The sequence below is a fragment of the Lottia gigantea genome, assembly GCF_000327385.1.
Source record: "Lottia gigantea unplaced genomic scaffold LOTGIsca_36, whole genome shotgun sequence".
Taxonomy (NCBI): Eukaryota; Metazoa; Mollusca; class Gastropoda; family Lottiidae; genus Lottia; species Lottia gigantea.
In genome coordinates, this window is record NW_008709220.1 from 980,087 (window position 1) to 999,169 (window position 19,083).

At 34.6% G+C, this 19,083-nt stretch overlaps 2 protein-coding genes across 2 annotated transcripts; one reads left to right on the forward strand and one right to left on the reverse strand.

The window, feature by feature from the left end:
- Nucleotides 1–1,060: 1,060 nt before the first annotated feature.
- On the reverse strand, nucleotides 1,061–9,612 carry LOTGIDRAFT_233223 (hypothetical protein). Its single transcript, XM_009058857.1, has 11 exons — nucleotides 9,600–9,612; nucleotides 6,906–7,023; nucleotides 6,498–6,665; nucleotides 6,114–6,293; nucleotides 5,733–5,912; nucleotides 5,352–5,531; nucleotides 4,977–5,156; nucleotides 4,365–4,460; nucleotides 2,334–2,501; nucleotides 1,800–2,147; nucleotides 1,061–1,464 (listed from the first exon to the last, which is right to left on the reverse strand). Exons 2-11 carry the CDS (start codon nucleotides 7,000–7,002, stop codon nucleotides 1,097–1,099), a joined length of 1,965 nt encoding a protein of 654 aa, XP_009057105.1. The 5' UTR covers nucleotides 7,003–7,023; nucleotides 9,600–9,612; the 3' UTR covers nucleotides 1,061–1,096.
- Nucleotides 9,613–18,042: 8,430 nt separating this feature from the next.
- On the forward strand, nucleotides 18,043–18,762 carry LOTGIDRAFT_121345 (hypothetical protein; the record flags this gene model as incomplete). The annotated part of the gene is made up of 1 exon (XM_009058858.1): nucleotides 18,043–18,762. One exon carries the CDS (start codon nucleotides 18,043–18,045, stop codon nucleotides 18,760–18,762), a length of 720 nt encoding a protein of 239 aa, XP_009057106.1.
- Nucleotides 18,763–19,083: the final 321 nt, after the last annotated feature.

The following is a 19,083-nucleotide window of genomic DNA, read 5'->3' on the forward strand; positions in this document are numbered from 1 at the left end:
TCATTTCTGTATAATATATCATGTTTGAGTGAAGCAGCGTCAACTCTATCGACAGGTTCGTCGCCTGGTTTGGGTTCTAACCAGATCTAACCTTGTACAAGGATCAGTGTAATTCTGTCTGTCTTCAGATTTTTTCATTGCATCGTTTATTCTAACTCCTGCTTTTGCATCAGATCCAAGAGCTTGCGCTTCAGAACAAATAAGTGATTTGTTGTTTGAAACAAAGATAGCTGCGTTGGGAATTAGAGAAGTTAGTGCTGAAATGAAACCATCTCCTGAATAATCAGTTTCGAATTTTTCTTGTTCGTGTTTTAAAATTAAACTAAAATAATAATTAAATTATTTTAATGGGTTATATTGAATTTAAAAAAGACTATTAATATGATATGCTTTAAAAATCTTATTTTTTAATGGGTTTTTAGTACAAGTGTAGGGTTCCATGACAAATGATAACTGATGATAGGGAAGTCGTGATCTAAACGATAATGATGAAGGAGTTAGAATCTTGAATCCAATGTTTTCGGTAGTGATAACGCGAAAAAAATACAATCAAAAATAGTGCCTATCATCATAGTGACAGAGTATATTTGATTGATCTCGTGATTCAGAGGTAAGTCCCGAATATAATGACGTCATGTATAATGGGTCCTTCCTGGTTTAGCACCGTGTCAGCTGTTCCCATACAGTGGGACATCTGTTGTGTTTATGGAGGTGTTCAGTTTGTGCTTGAAAATACATGAAAGCATAACATAGAATTTGCTAAGAATTTGGATTGGATTGGCTAAGTCCTTGTTTTTTTTTTCATTACGTTTGTGCTTGATTTTAGAGTCTGAGTCTGGATTTCAGTACATGGAATCGGGCCTTTAAGAAATGACTATAAACGGTGGGCGCTATCAGAACTTATTGTCGTATCTGAACGATTACATGCCTTTTCCTAGTCAAATCATACAACCAACATCACCAACAATCTAGGCTGGGATCTGACTTTCAGATTAACAATTACGCGTGTAAGGTATTGTATATCTTAGCCCCCATATTTGATTCTGTTGAAATTTGCAGTAGGGATACAATATTTATGATAATAAACGTGTTTTAATTAAGAACATATTTTTTCTGCAATGCTATCTCCAGGGGATTCATCTATAATTTTTAGACCAATCAGGTCGTCGTTCAGGGTGACGTTATAGATATAACATTCTCCACTGTCACCAGCGTGATCCAACAATAAACATTCACTCATCTGAGTACATGTCGCTATACATTGGTTAAAATCTGTACCATAAGAATAGAAAATGAGCGGTTTTAAATATAGATAACAGTATTGGTCCTCTAGAAAGCCAATTGTACATCTCGCATCTTTACGACACTCTTCATCACATTGAGCCTTGGTTGAGCCTCTTCGTTCCATATATAAATCACCATTAAATTTTAGATATGAGTCTTTAATGAAATTATATTTACATTCTGAAATGTAAATGAAGTAGTAAAATATATATTTTAGGTAGGGTAAAATTCTATAAACGTATGATTATAAGCTGTCAGCTTACAAATACAGAGTAGTAAACAGGGTGTTGTTGCATTTTCTCATCAACATAAAATGTAACGTAACTGTAAAATAAAGTGCATGTAATGCCATGTATCATTACCCTTTGTTTTGGAAATAACTTTTTTGCACTTATGGTCACAATTCCCAGCAACTACTACAATGATTATCTGTAATACCTTGTTATTTGTTGGTGTTTAAATGTAAATTGACACATAAAAATAGATGAAAGATCTAAAAGTACTGAGAAACTTACGTTTACAACTTAGTATATCGGTTTCCCACAGTCCTGATGCCAGACACGAGATTTCAGCTTTACCACTAAATGGTGTGTGTCCCTCATCACAAGTGTAGGTGGCAGTGTTACCGCCATTAGCAAACCCCGTTGATGAAATACCTGGTGGAGGAAGTCCACAATCTTTCGCTGAACAAATTAGTACATTGGTTAGCCACTGTCCTGAGGCCAGACAAAAGATCTCAGTATTACCACTTAATGGTGTGTGTCCCTCATCACAAGTGTAGGTGGCAGTGTTAGGAAACGTGGTACCACCTTTAGCAATCCCCGTTGAAAAAGTACCTGGGGGGAGAGGTCCACAATCTTTCGCTGAAAAAAATATGTTGAATTAGCATTTCTCGTAAAGTCAATGTCCTATGCGCGAAGCTACTAGAAATGTATAGTTTTTAGACGTCCAAGTATTTTGAACCTAATTGGTGAATAAAGACAGACAACGCCAAGCAGTTTGTAATGAGGGAGACCTGAAATAGGAATTGACAGTACCGAAAAACTTACGTTGACAAATTAGTATATCGGTTTCCCACAGTCCTGATGCCAGACACGAGATCTCAGCCTTACCGCTTAATGGTATGTGGCCCTCATCACAAGTGTAGGTGGCAGTGTTATCGCCATTAGCAAACCCCGTTGATGTAATACCTGGTGGAGGAAGTCCACAATCTTTCGCTGAAAAAATTATTAACATTAATTGATTAAAATATATTAAATATTTGTAAGCGCAAAAACAAAAGCATCCGACTGAGTATCGGAAAGATTTCTCCATCAGAAAATTGCAGAAAAAAATTATCTGTTCCTTTTGACACAAATTTGTGGGTAAAAAAAAAAACATTGTTCTTAGTTCGTTAGAATTGAAGTGGGGGTGCATTTTCTAGGGGGCAAATGTCCCACCCTCCTGCACCAACAGGTACCGCAACTGCTTTGATCACGGACCATTTCTCTAAGGGGTATTGACATTTCCCACCCATGGTTTTTATTATTTCGTTGAAATTGTATTCGATTTGACTTTGTTTTCGTAACGCTTTGTTTTGCAAATGTTGACCTTTTTTCAACTTTTGTCGCAATGTCCAGCAAAAATTACGATGTCAGGTATATTCTGACATGATTATCTGTAATATCTTGTTGTTCGTTAGTGTAAAGTGTAAAATAGCGCATGTTGCCAGACCGAAAATAAAAAAAGACGTACTGCCGTATTTTGGGGCTGGATTTTAGTTTTGAATATATAACCCTTAGTACTAGGAATGTACGAAAATTGCATAATTCCTTAAAAATACTTCAAACTAGGAATTTTATAAACTATTTCTATATGTCTATTCTATATATCACAAAGTATCTTAAATGACGAGTCGTCATTTTAACTATCAGGGATGTAATTGTGGTGACTATAGCATCTGCAACAGATTGCTAACCAAACATAGGAAGCCGAAATTTTAAATTTATTTCCGTAAAAGCACTTGACCTTAAATGACCTTTTGACTTGTTAATATCTTCATTTTTCTCGTTTGTGCATAACTTCCGATTTTATAGTCATTTATTTAAAAAAAAAAATGAAAGTCACGTGAGCTAATTTGCATACCTTGAAATATCTCCTATGATCTCATTTTGCTTAATCTCTCCTTTCAATTGACACTAGGTGTTTTGTCAGAATTGATCTTTTATATATTAGATTGTTTTTTTTATTTGTTCTATAGTTATTGTGCGTTGTTTTGACCCGAAACACACGGATTTTAAATCACGGAATTTTTAAGATCGTCGACAAATACGTTTTGATATATGAAAGAACTGGACCTACAAAGTAACAAATGATCAATATAGTATATGGCAGTAACATGTAAGGTGCCATTTGGAAATGACAAACTTTTCTTTACCTATAGTTAACAGGTTTTTTCACGTTTTTTACCGAACGTTTTCGCTTAAAAACACGTTTTCAACGTCTTATCGGATATGCATATTATTATTAGCTTTTGAGTTGACATAGAAGCTGTATTGATATCGTTAATTTTTGTTCTTGTTGCTGTTCAAGTACCTAGAAAAAGCTGCAATACTTAAATATAATTGCATCATATCATTTCCATATACATCAAGACTTCCGGACTGCAACCGGAAGTGGTGTAGCGGAAAACTTCTAAATTTTGAAAATCAGTTATAAAACGATTATATTTTGTTCAATTTACGTCCATTTTATTTTTGTATTCTTAAAATAATTTCTAAAAATATTTTGTACGAAGAGTTAATTTCACAACTTTGTAGGTCAGAGTGGAACAACCAAGAACCCACTGTTTGAAAAAGCACATTAAAGATATTTATGCGGTCGGAAATTTCCAAACAGTCTATTCCCACTCATGTTTTTACGAAATATAAATGTATTGAACGTAAAATAGCTCGGAAGCTGACAAATTTGTGTCAAACAGGTCTAGTTAGCATTATTTTAATTAATTATTATTAATTATTATTATTCAGTCCTTTTTCTTTTTGGGTAGGGTTTGTTGGCTCGGGACATTAGAAATAAGAGTTCTTTTAGTTTAAACTTACTGCAAAATTCACCAAATGTGTTTGGTGGACAGTTGCATTTTAATTTACCATCTTCTACCACCAAGTTTCCACCATTTTGACAATCACGAATAGGGTCTAATAATGATACAAATAGAGATATACTCAAAAACGTTTTTAAATGATGATGGTAAGAAAAACAAAACACGGAGATCGTAACTGTTTATGGAGTCTTATTGAACAGAAATTTTGATGGGACCAAGTTTTACATTGACATTTTCCATTAACACATTTCCCATTATAATTACAGTCTATCATGGAACAGGGATCAGCTGAAATTGACAAAGCATTACTATTGTATGTGTAAAGGGTAAAGGTTTTTTTCTTCCGATCGTCCAAACCCTAGAGCTCATGTTCGCTAAAAAGTAAACGTAACTGTACAATACAGTGTATCGAAATGCCATGTATCATTACGCTTTGATTGGGAAATAACTTTTCAGTACTTATAGTCGCAATTCCCAGCAAATACTACAATGTCAGACATGTTAAGATATGATTATCTGTAATACATTGTTATTTGTTGGTGTTTAAATGTAAATTAACACATAAAAATAGATGAAACTACCAAAGATCTGAAAGTACTGAGAAACTTACTTTGACAAATTAGTATATCGGTTTCCCACAATCCTGATGCAAGACACGAGATCTCAGCCTTACCACTTAATGGTGTGTGTCCCTCATCACAAGCGTAGGTGGCAGTGTAAGGAAACGTGGTACCACCATTAGCAAACCCCGTTGATAAAACACCTGGTGGAGGAAGTCCACAATCTTTCGCTGAAAAAAATAATTAGCATTTCTGGTAAATGTCTCATCCTTGGAGCCACTAGAAATGAATAGTTTTTAGACGTCCAACTTTTTTGGACCTAATTGGTGAATTAAGAGACGGACAACGTCATGCAGTTTGTAATGAGGGAAATTTTGATGAAGACCTGAAGTAGGAATTTAATCTAACAGTACCGAGAAACTTACGTTTACAAATTAGTATATCGATTTCCCACAATCCTGATGCCAGACACAATATTTCAGCTTTACCACTAAATGGTGTGTGGCCCACATAACAAGTGTAGGAGGCAGTGTTAGGAAACGTGGTACCACCTTTAGCGAACCCCGTTGATAAGATCCCTGGTGGAGGAAGTCCACAATCTTTCGCTGAAAAAATAATTAGCATTTCTGGTAAAGCCAATGTCCTATGCGCGGAGCTACTAGAAATGAATAGTTTTTTCCACGTACAACTTTTTTTTTAAACCTTATTGGTGAGTGAAGACGATCAACGCCATACAGTTTGTAATGAGGGAAATTTTGATGAAGACCTGAAATAGGAATTGAATCTAACAGTACCGAAAAACTTACGTTGACAAATTAGTACATTGGTTTGCCACTGTCCTGAGGCCATACAAAAGATCTCAGTATTACCACTTACTCGTTTGTGTCCCTCATCACAAGTGTAGGTGGCAGTGTTAGGAAACTTGGTGCCACCTTTAGCAATCCCCGTTGAAAAAGTACCTGGGGGGAGAGGTCCACAATCTTTCGCTGAAAAAAATATGATGAATTAGCATTTCTGGTATAGCCAATGTTCTATACGCGGAGCTACTGGAAATGAATAGTTTTGTTACGTCTTGCTTTTTTTAACCTAATTGGTGAATTAAGACAGACGTCATGCAGTTTGCAATGAGGGAAATTTTGATGAAGACCTGAAATAGGAATTGAATCTAACAGTACCGAAAAACTTACGCTGACAAATTAGTACATTGGTTAGCCACTGTCCTGAGGCCAGACAAAAGATCTCAGTATTACCACTTAATGGTGTGTGTCCCTCATCACAAGTGTAGGTGGCAGTGTTAGGAAACTTGGTACCACCTTTAGCAAACCCCGTTGATAAAGTACCTGGGGGGAGAGGTCCACAATCTTTCGCTGAAAAAAATATGATGAATTAGCATTTCTGGTAAAGCCAATGTCCTATACGCGGAGCTACTAGAAATGAATAGTTTTTTTACGTCCAGATTTTTTTAACCTAATTGGTGAATAAAGACAGACAACGCCAAGCAGTTTGCAATGAGGGAAATTTTGATGAAGAGTTGAAATAGGAATTGAATCTAACAGTACCGAGAAACTTACGTTGACAAATTAATATATCGGTTTCCCACAGTCCTGATGCCAGACACGAGATCTCAGCCTTACCACTTAATGGTGTGTGACCCTCATCACAAATGTATGTGGCAGTGTTATCGCCATTAGCAAACCCCGTTGATGTAATACCTGGTGGAGGAAGTCCACAATCTTTCGCTGAAAAAATTATTAACATTTCTGGTAAATGTCTCATCCTTGGAGCTACAAGATCTCATGTTTGCTAAAAAGTACCCCCCCCCCCCCCCCCCCCCCATAGATACACATAGATAGAGAACCCAAGGTCCATCTGAGATAACATTTCCATTGATTTCACTAATATTTCCATGTTTGTTTAAGATTTAATTACGTGGCAGGTGAAGCGTGTAACGATATATTTTACTATGTATTAAGTCATACCTTTCCTTGTCTGGCTATAGTATCTACTATCATATCCCTCTCCAACATCAATAAAAACAAGAATAACCAACACAGCAACAAGACAATGTAAACGCATGTTTATTTGCGAATAAAATTCCTGTAAAAGAGATTTAGTGTGAAATTATATTCAATCATCAATTTTCCTTTATGTCCAGCCACATTTTATATTCTACAGCTTTTGGAGTATATGTGTCTCAATTGGTTCGATACTCTAGAGCATGTTCTTTCTATGCTGATTTATTTGCTAGATCGAAGCATTTAACATCTAAGCTACTAGGGTATTTATCAAATTCGACTCAAAACGTCCCTTAAGAAATCTGAAAATTGAAAAACATAAAATATAAATTTCTACTATCATCACAATAATATGTCGAGGTGCCACCAGATGATTTTTACATTTTACATTACACTAGGTTATGTTTTGTTTCACGTTGTATTTTGCTTCTTTCCCAATGTGCCGCTTACCGATTTCACCCCTTCCCATTTCGCCACTTACTCATTTCAACCCTTCTCATTTCGAAGCTTCCTTTTTTAAAAATGAGACCACGTAATCAATTATACTTGTTCCAGTGTGAATTTCCCGTTCCCGTATTCATTTTACTGGAGCTGTAGGATTTTGATAAAGGGTAGGCTAGAATGTTGCTGCCACAGCAAAATTTCCAAATCACAAACAAAATAAATATTTGTATTCAATAACTTCAATTAGTTGAAATTATAACTAAATGTAAATGTTTGACAGCTGTATAAGTTCTTTTTAAAGTTTTCTGATATCAATTGAATTTCAATTCTTTTTGTGTATTCCTACTCTTGCACTGTCCACGAAAAATGAAACAGGGGCAAATAAAAAAAAGGGACATATCGGGAAGGGACATAAAAAAACCTGTGTACACTGTATAAATCCATAGCGATTTATACATAAGTGTACACAGGTTTTTTCTGTTTATACATCCATAAACTGAAAAAATGTTCAGGTTATTCCTTATAATTAAATCAACTCGAATACGTGTTTAAATATTTATCTAAAATAGCAACAAACTAAGGCACAAAATTGGCGCATAAATACCCAAATTTTAACATATAACGTTAATGAACTGATACTAACATTAGAGACGTCCAAGAGAACAGCCAATCAGCAATAAGTAGGTCACCTATTTATAGTCTACTATCGACTGCTTGAAAGTTGACGGAGCGGCCACATTTAAAGTATTATCAATTATTGAAAGACGAGTTCGAAATAAGTCAAAATATCATGATTTTGTTGATATTTGGAGTGTGCACATTTGAGGGAATTTTGAAAATACTGTAATCATTCAGTGAAGTGTAGATTTCGGCTCTGGTGACGTTTCGAAGGAAAGACATCGACGCTGTGTAGTGGCCACGTCAATCAAACTCAATGATAAAAGAAGTCCGTTAAGGGGCGGCGCTTACATTTACATTCCGTTTACACAGATATAGACCGAATTCACGTGACCGCTGTTATCCAATCAAATCGCGTGATACCGTGTAAACGGAATCGTGATTTAATTATTAAGCTTTGACAACATTCAGTGAGCTGTTCTTACATTGTGTTTGTCATAACTTTTTTAACGATGTCTTTATTTAAAATGTCCGCCTTCAACTTTCGGAAACATGCTGCTTTAAAAATAGGTGATTTTAATATTTATAGGGACCCCTGTTCTAATTAACTTAATTTTAAAACAGAATTATAATCAACAAATCTACAGCTTTATAAAGTATATAAACCAAATTTCAAACATAACAAATAAAAATAAAAATACACTCTTATAAGAGAAGATATACATTTTACAACGAATTTAGAAGATTATGTAACAGGTCATGAAGAATATTTTGTAAATGAACCAAAAACGAAGTAAATATGAAACATTATATTCATGTACGAATTAGTAATTTTTTTTTATCCCAACAAAGTATATTGTGATGACTTTACTGAAAACATGGCATCAATCCACTGTTTAATGGCATAGTAAAGATATCTTTACAACTAGGAAACGTTTCCAAACATTGACAGTCTATTCCCATTCAGGTTTAATAAACGAAAATTTGCTCGGAAGCTGACAGATCTGTGTCAAACAGGTTTAGTTTTCCCTTTCTTTTCAACTTTTTTTTTTATCAAATCCCATTCAGCTATTTTGCGAGCGCTAATGCGTAGAGAAACCCTAACATACTTAGTTTTGTAGATCGTTGGAAGAATTTGGATTTAAAAAAAAAAGAGCGATAAGGAAAGTTGAGTTGAGCTAAAATATGAGTGTACCACCCACCCCCTCCCTCCTTGTTAAAATGTTTTATTGTTTGACATTGTTTATGAACATCTTGATCTTACTATTTTATTTTGCTTGAGTTTTATGAAACAAAAACTATTAATGTATTTTTTACATCTCAGATAGCTACATTGTATATGGAGAGCCGCATTGACTCGGTGAGTCAGGCTTTTGCTCGTTAACTTGTAGATTAAGGTTCAATCCATGCATTTTGGGCCTTTCGGAGGAACGTCCCTCTCCCCTATGCCCCCCCCCCCCACCCACCTTTCCCGTCTCTGGTCACATGTGCCTTATTAGTGTACCCATAAAGGATGTACCTTAATCAATATGTTCCTATTTGTCCCTAATTGTCCATCCCAATGACCAACAAATTATTACAAAATTTTCTACTTACGGTTTAGTTTGTGTTTGTTTCTGATATTTGTGTCGATTTTCTCAGGGTTTATATCGCTAATAGTGAAAAAAAAAATGCTCGTAAAAATTATTTTGCAAGAGTTGGCTAACCCATTTGAAATTTTTTTTCGGTTGTCAGCTGCATCGCAGGTTGATATCACGTGTGGGTCGTCCTGAAAGCTTTAACCGACTCATGGGTGAGTAATCTGTGGCACCTGTAAATTGAGTTACAGTTCTCGGTTGAACACGTGCAATGTACACATAATTTCAAAGGGTCTTGCAGCATCTGGTAGCTATTTGGACAGTTGTCACCTGGACTAGGCGCAGTTTTGTTGGCATTTTCCGAATCTCCAGTTGTGCGGGGTTTACACTTGTCTATTTGAATCTTCGAAACCCACATTTTCGCATTTTATTCGGAAAGATTGATATTTGTACAGTTAAGCCACACCATCATTATCCCCCTAACCTATGCCCCGTCTGTGGGTCCATCAACTGAAATCTCGTCAGCCATTTCAGACTGACTGCGCAACCACAAATCTAGGATCATAAGATTAAGTGATACTAACAAAACGAAAGTAGCTGATGGCCAACACTAATTTACAGTCATCGTAAAGGCATGTTCCTTTAGCAACGGAACGATGAATAATGTTAAATGTGAATAATTATCGTACCCTTGCTAAAGGAACATGTGGTAAAGGTAATTTGGCATATTTTTAAAGAAACGCAACTTCGCAATTTGGGAAATCCCCATAAAACATGGCCTAGACCCTAGTCCAGCTGACATTGACAACTGTCAAAATAGCTATGATAGGCTGGGATAGAGGCGGATTATTCTGATAATTCGTGAGATCTGGTCGTGAGTTACTCGATCTTCTTCATTCTCCCAAATTTGTTCTGATCGTGGTAATTGGTTGATTGGTAGTCGAATGGTAGTCGGATAGGATTGCGGCAGGCTCCGTTTGATTGGCGGATAACCACGCTACTGCGTCGCTGATGGCAAGAAGTTCTGTTGTGCACACTGAATAGTGAGGGGGATCCTCTTACCGATGCGGATGCTTTTTGATTGGATGCTCAAACGGTAACCGGTTGCTGAACTACTCATGGAAACAACGGTTTGGTCGTCAATTGAACTGGTGCCCTCTCAATAGATCAATGACCGCATGCTCGTAAGAAATACCCCCATTCCTTTGGACTATCAGGACCACAACAACCAAACACATTAGAACAGCGTTCACACAGAGCTTATTAAAACCATAATATCATAAAACCAGAAATATGTGGACAAAGCTGGATCTAACAAGATATGATAGAATATTTGACCATTAACTGAAAAGGAACAATATTACAATAATAAGTAACTATTCATATAATTTGGTCAAGAGACGAACTCTTTAAATACTACAGAATGTAAACACAGCTGTTTGAGGAATTATACTTTCACTTTCCATATAAGGCAATCGACAGTGCGCGCTAATCATGAGTCACGACTCATTGATGATAGAACGATTTTGGACCTAAACTTTACATATAAATTACAGGACAAATTCAAAATGACAGGGGGTTAAGGACCGCTAGAAATGTTCTACGATATACATTAAATAACATATCAAATGTTCAACCACTAATCTCCACAAATAACAGAAATTAGAACGATAAAGACTTAACCAGAATGTCAGCTATGCTCTTTGAGAAGGAAGCTATGACGTCACGTTGACCAGTTCGTGTTACTATCGGTTAGGGTCGGTTCGTTGATATTAACCTGTGCTCTTTAATTACAATGACCCAACATTATATTACATTACATCCGAATTTCTAAAGCGCACAAAATTAATACCGAGGTTCATAGTGCGCTTTCAAAGTTTTGTGAATTATCTTTCTTCTCATGATTATCAAACAAATAAGTTTTAAGATTTTTCTTAAAGAATTCCACAGTTTTGGATAGTTAAAGTTTAATTAGCAGTGAGTTGCACAGGTAAGGTGATGCGTGATGAAATGCATGTGTTGACTGTATTCAAAAATAGTCTGGGACACTGAGGTTTTGAGAAGATGATCTGAGAGAGCGAGATGATGAAAGTGTCAATCAAGTCTGTTATGTAACTTGGAGCTGTACCATTCAGCGCTTTATCTGTTTGAGAGAGGATTTTAAAAATGATAAAATAGCGTTGTTTAATAGGCAGCCAGAGCAAACTTTCCAGAACTGGAGTTAAATATTCATGCTTTCTGGTTCCAGTTAAAAGTCTGGCTGCGACATTTTGGACACGTTGCAATTGTTGAATTTGATAATCAGGAAGGCCATACAGAATTCCGTTATGGTAATCAAGTTTGGATGTTATTAGGGCCTGTATCTATGGAAGGTGGAATGGCTTTTTATTCAATGTTCTTCTTTGCTATTTCTTAACTTTTAATTCTAAATTCTTATCTATTAATTTGCACGCTTAATTCAACATTTGTTATTGCAGACTTTTTCTTTCCTCTTGGTTAAATATGAATGGAACCATTGGAAAACCGCACCTCTTAAACCAATTTCTGTCCACAGAGTATCCAGTAGACCATAGTATCTAAGGTATCAAATGCGGCTGACAAGTCAAGTATGACCAAGATCGCTGAGTGTCGTCTATTGATCTCCTAATATATATCATCAACATTCTTAATAATTTCTGTTTCTGTGGTGTGAAATGGTTTGAAGGCACTTTGGTATGGATTAACCAAATTATTCAAATGCATGTATTTATTCATTTAAATGTTAAACTGATCTAAATGTTTTGTGTTTCCTCTGGTTGATAATCATCATCTATGATCTGATTCTCTTTTGGTTAGTGTTCAATCATTTTATATCAAAATGTAAATAATGATTTTTAGTTACCAATCCAAAATTACAATCGAGTTATCCCGAACTTTTTGAAATATAAACTGAAGATACAATCCTATGATGGTATTCTTACGTGGAGAATCAAGAAACAAAAATATTTACACCTGTAATTTAATTAGACTTGTGCAGGTAGGTTTATTTACAAGCATATTTCAGAATGCCATACGTTTTTTTTTGTAGCTTGAACATGCTGCATGTAGCATATGTCATTTTAAGAAAGAAAAAATCATAAAATTAAACTCAACATGTGCATATATATATAAAATGATGAATTCTTGATATACTGATAAATAGTTTCTTAAATAAAATTTCATGCATCATCGAAACTGTTGGTTCTAAACACAGGTGGGAATAAAGCAAGCTTGTCAGTCAGGTGAGGTTGACGCCCACTACAGCTGATAAGATTATTATATTATTATTATACTTATCAACCTTCTACCAGTTCCGTTAAAACGTCATCTGAATTTGGAGATTTTTGGGAATTGTAATAATAATAATAATAATATAAGTTATATATTGTCTGCTTCCAACTCGTTAAATTCAGATAATGACCTCAACTGTATCTGTTCCATTGATAGATTATATCAGGTTTAATTACATTTCATCAGTACCACATTCAGTGCCAGTTATTTAGGTTGTATCCCGTCCCAGATTGATCAACAACAACTCAAGGTTATTAGATTATATGTAGAAAACCATGACAAGACTCTAAGATGTTAAAAAAACATTAGAAGGAACACGGAATGGCTTTACATGCATGTGATCCAAGCAGGCCCGTAGCCTGACCAGTATTCCTTGGGGGGCAAACGTGCAATCGAGGGGGGCAATTTAGCAAAGCACCTTGACAGACGATGTCCAGGTTATTTTTGTTATTGCCGTTTTAGTTTAAACGTAGTCGGGTATGTTTTATGGCAAAACGTTGAACAAATACGTCCAAGTTAATTTTCTGGGTACGCTTCCTGTTGAAGGCAAGAAGAACAAGATTGCGCTGGCGAAGCTGAGTCATAGATCGTCGTTGTGGTGAGTCAACGCGAGTAAGTGTTGAAAAGCTGCTTTCACAGAGTGCAAGTCGTAGTGTCGGAACCATCAGGCAATTTGTCTTTTTTTATAAAATATTTATCCATTTTTCCTACTTGGGTTGTTTGATTCATATGAATACAATTTAGGATAATATATGTCTATTGCTTAATATTTATAATCAACCAATCAAATCTTTTGAATTTTGAGACGAGACAGATTACAATCCAGTATCAGACCAATAATTTGGTTACCAACGACGCTTTACTTCAGACTTTTTATGATTTTCAACGAACTCAATTGTATCAAATTATCTATTCTTATGTAATTTAATTTAAAAATGTTATGAAAAGCTATGATGTCTTGTTTCATCCTCAGCTAAGTATAAACAGAAAGGTATTTAAAAACAGTTCTTAAAGTGATACTACGTCTTAGAATTAACATAAAATTGAAGAAGAAACTGCCGCCACTGGCTATCTCTGGGATGTTCAGACCCCTCTGTTGTTTTGATGTGATGTACATGTATTCTAAACAAAGTGTATGGTATCGACAATGTATATGTCTGATAATTGTTTCTGTGTGTAGTCAGGAAGCCACCTAAACTCACATATGTAATAATGAGCAAAGTAAACTATGGTATGACATCGTACCGTTCAATAGGTGCTCACATAACCCATATCAAGTAATGCAAATATAATAGACAACTATAGTAAAGGAGCGCCTTCACTATCCGTTTGACCAATCACACCTTAGTTTCAGAAATAGGATTTTTTTTAGCTTACATAATCGGTGATAGTGTTCACAGCTCATCGTCGAAATTTGACCCTTCAAATCTATGTTTATCCATAATTATTCACATTTGAAAGTTAAAAATTCGACTCGAATTTTATTGAAACTATGCCATATATAGAAAACACATTACAGGAATAGACAGTGAAATTTCTAGTTTGAGGTATATTTGAAGGGATTATTCGATTTTCGTTTTAGTACTCATTAAGACTATTAAAGCACAATATAGATCCGAATTCATACCGGAAAATGCCGACTGTTCCCCTTTAATTTTAATGTGATATACTTCATAACAATTCATTATGTGTATGACTTTAGACCATATTTTCAGTAGAGTGTCAGAGCTAACCATATGCCATGTAATCACACCTTTCTCTTTATAACCACACAGATCCGCCCGCTTTCATACCTGTACAATAGAACAGAAACAGTGAGTATCCCAATTTTCGAATACAAATGAAAAGGTAAACATCGTTTAAATAAACAAAAGGCAAGAGAGATTCAAAAACTTACTGTGCTGTTTTGGTTGTTCAAATATAGTCCATGTCTGAACAATATCACAGATATTTGTCCATCGGGTAGCTTAGGGAACATGCATACCATTTCGAGGATTTATTTCGAATGGGAACTGCAGTTTTAGGACAAGAGTTCCCAACAGAATTGATTAACTTTATCGAAGTTTTCCGTAAATAGTCGTACAGCGAGTTGAGATTGATCCACATATCATCGCCAGCCCTGAGAACGTATTTAGCATGATTACAGAATAAAGTAACAATTTAAATCCCATCAATGTTTTGTAGGTTAAATTCTGATGACTGTCATGAAAAAAGATAATTTCTTTATCAATCTTTGCCTGCTGCAACAAAACTGCTGAAAAGAACTGCTGCCGAAAAAGAAAGCATATCTGGTATTAGCGATGTGTTTGTATTAGCAATATTTCTAGGAATGGAGAAAATAATAAAAACATCTACATTAATATCATATTGTTCATTACAGATATTACTGTTCATTATATCATATATAAAGTTATGTAGAAAACAGTTTGTACAATTTTTTTTTCTTTTTACATTGTTTTATCTGACAATATGTTATCTTCTCACTTTGTTATCTATCTGACAATCCGATATCTTTTCTCGCTGTGTTATCTGACAATCCCATATCTTTTCTGGTTGTGTTATCTGACAATCCGATATCTTTTCTCACTATTTAATCTGACAATATTTTATCTCTTCTCTCCGTGTTATCTGACAATCCGGTATCTTTTCTCACAGTATTATTTGGCAATCTGATATCTTTTCTGATTGTGTTATCTGACAATATGTTATCTTTTCGCTCTGAGTTATCTGACAATATGTTATCTTTTCTCACAGTATTATCTGGCAATCCGATATCTTTTCTGATTGTGTTATCTGATAATATGTTATCTTTTCGCTCTGTGTAGTAGTATATGAGCTTACACATTGGTCGCATAGGGATTCCCAATTCCATTTCATTTCATGGGAAAAATGCGACCAATCTATGAGCTCCCAAAAAAAGACCTAAATTCCCTACATTTCATAAATTCTTACAGCAAAACATCCTACATTTCATAAAACATCCTACATTTCATAAATTCTTACTTTAAAAAAGACCAAAAACACCTTCAATCAATTTCCTACATTCCATCAAAAAAAGCATATTAAAAATACCCTTATGTAAAATAACATCCGGTTTTTAAATAATGTAGAAGGGAGATAACTCTTGTTTTTGGAAAATTTCTACTCAAATTTTAACCTAAAGAATGGCAAATAAAATACTAGATCCAATCTTTAGATTATACGATCCGATTCGTTATTCATTTAACAAGAAAAAAGAGGATTGTATTATCATCTCACCGACTGGTGGTTCTAAATCCCAATTGAATGATGGTGGTAGAATTACCTTCGAAATAAATTCATTATCGAATTGGTTGCTTCTTTCCGATGCCTATTTCAGATGTGATTTCAAAATTAAAAACGGAACTCAGAATCAAGTTCCACAAACTAATACAACGTTAGAAAACAATTTCTTTCCATCTTTATTTAGCGAGATGGTTTTGGAAGCTGGTTCAAATCCGATAGAAACAATCAAACACCCTGGGGAATTCGACACAATGTTGAAGACAGTTTTATATCCTAAAGATTTCGATTCAGTCTCGGGTTGGATACCCGATGTTGGGGTGGAAGTGTTTTAAAAGAACCGGTAAGAAATGTTGCAAATGATGCTGATTTAGATAGAGTGAGAGTTGATGCTCGAAACACAATAGAAAGAGTAGCACTAGCAGCTAATCATGGATTTGAAAAACGAGTAATTTAGTACAATAATATTGTTGAGAATAATAGGTGGGGTAATTACGTAAATTGGAAATTATATCCTTTATTCGGTCTGTTGGAACACAGAAAGGTTTCCATAGGGTTACCATATAAAATTCATCTACAAAGAGAAATCAACGATGATAAGATATTCTTTGGAGAGAATGGTTCAGATGCAAAATTAGAAATAACGAATCTCCAACTTTTCATACCCGTAATAACACCATCAATTGAAGTAGAAACGAGAATATTCAACTCATTAACTAAAGATATTGAAATAGCTTTTCTTCACCGTAATACGGTAGGTAGCATGACTTTAATTGGAGAATCCACCACGTGGCCAATCACTAACACTATTAAACCAGCAAGATATTTAATGGTTGGTTTCAAGAACTTACCAGATTCTCAAACGAATAACAATAATGTCTTTAGAGTGGCAATGAACCAAACTCAAAATCCTTTAATCCATAAAGTTCAAGTAAGATTAAACAGCGATAATTATCCTAACCAACCTTTGACAATTAATCCAACCACAAAGGATTATAATGAATTGTATAGAAACTATAAAAATATGTGTGAATTATTTGGAAATCCACCTCAATTTGAATATGTAGATTTTGCACTTAATCATCCAATCTTCTGTTTTGATCTATCAGCTCACCAAGAAGATCTTTTCAAAACAGGAGTCAACATAAATATTCATATTGAAAAAACACAAGGAGGTGTAACAGGTTATTGTTTATTATTGAAAGAAGCAAAACATTTAATTAAAATAGCAGATAGAAGAATAAGAATTGAGTAAAAAATACACCCTTAAAAATGAAACCAGAAACTTTAGTTATGAAAATAATAGAAGCTGTTGAAACAGATTCCCCAACTGTAATAACTTTCAACGGTAAAAAAATCAACATAACTAAAAAACTTATTGATAAATACAAATATTGTAAAGTCAGAGAATATATATTGAAATTGATAAAATGTAAAAAAAGGTGAATTTATATTTTCCCTACCTTTAATATTTGCTAGTATTACCGCGGCGGCTACAGTGGCTGGTGCTACAGCTGGTGGAGTAAGCGTTGCCAACGAAAAGAAAGCAGCTGCAGTAACAGCAGCCGAAGAACATAGACACAATTTTGAAGTAGAAAAGCTAGGAAAGCAAGCCGCTGCTGCAAAGAAAGCAGCTACTGCAAAAAAAGGTTCAGGAGTGGGAGATATGATAGGCACAATGAAAGAATTTGGAAAAAGATTTAGTGAAGAAACCAAGAAAACTGTTAAACAAGGATTAAATAAATTAGTAGATAGTATTGATACGGGAGAAATCAAAGTCAAACATAATGGTAATGGAATATTTTTAAGAAATATACACACTGGAGAAGGAATATATCTTTCAAAGTATAAAGGAGAAGGAGTGATTTTTGGAACCATTTAAAATAATAAAAATGGGCAAAAAATTTAATCATTCAGAAATATTTCCTAATAACCCTATGCTCATGTGTATATGCGGTAGTTCCGGTTCTGGAAAAACACATCTCACTTTTAACATGTTGACAACACCAAACCTTTTAGATTTCGATTCTTTGTATATCTACACAACAACACCTGAGCAATCGTATCATCAATTTCTCAAAGCTTTAGAATATTTACCAAAGAAAGATGTTCAAGACCTATTCCCATATTACGAAGAAAACGAAGAAGAAATGGAAATAAAAGATATCATAGATAACTACATCGAAGGAAAGAAACCAACGGATATAAAAGTTTTTCTTACGAAAAATATTAATGATCTAGACTTTTCTAATATTGATAGCAAACGAAAGAACTTAATATTGTTTGACGAATGCGTTGCGCAAATAAATCAAGCTGTTCAACAAGAATTCTTCACGAAAGGAAGACATCACAACTGTCACTGCATATACCACTCCCAATCTTTTTACGGGATGGATTCTATGTTCATTAGAAAAAATGCAAATTGTTTTTTATTATTTGAATTAAACGATAAAGATTTATCTCAAATCATTCAGTCGATAAATCACGGAATGGACAGAGATGCATTTAAAAAGGTTTGTAAAACTCAATGGAAAAACCCAGATGATCACGGATATATATTTGCTAATACTAGAAAACCTACAGGTGAAAGAGTTATGACAGACATTTGTTAACTTTTATTTTTTTAAAAATGAGTAGCGATTGGAATAATATTTTAAAAAGAAATAAAAAATATATCAAACTCTATTTCAACCCATATTAAAATCTCAAGAGGATATTAAAAAGAAATTAGAACCTAAACAAATTCAACAACCACCGTTTCCTTCTCCTTATCAAATAGAATATCCCATTGAATATGATGGTATTATAATTAGGTCATTAGATGATATAAATCATTATTTTTCAAACCCAGACCCAGATTTACGAAAGAGCATTTCACCAATTGTTGATAATGATGGGTGATTGTTTAATGGATATAGAATAAAATTTGAAAA

What these genes read in the sequence shown, in the direction of transcription:
- LOTGIDRAFT_233223 (XM_009058857.1), bottom strand. Translation starts at nt 7,002, where the DNA reads ATGCGTTTACATTGTCTTGTTGCTGTGTTGGTTATTCTTGTTTTTATT. An exon ending in CTATAGCCAGACAAGGAAAG is followed by an intron (nt 6,666 to 6,905) that starts GTATGACTTAAT and finishes TAATTTTTTCAG; the next exon opens with CGAAAGATTGTGGACTTCCT. An exon ending in CGATATATTAATTTGTCAAC is followed by an intron (nt 6,294 to 6,497) that starts GTAAGTTTCTCG and finishes TATTTTTTTCAG; the next exon opens with CGAAAGATTGTGGACCTCTC.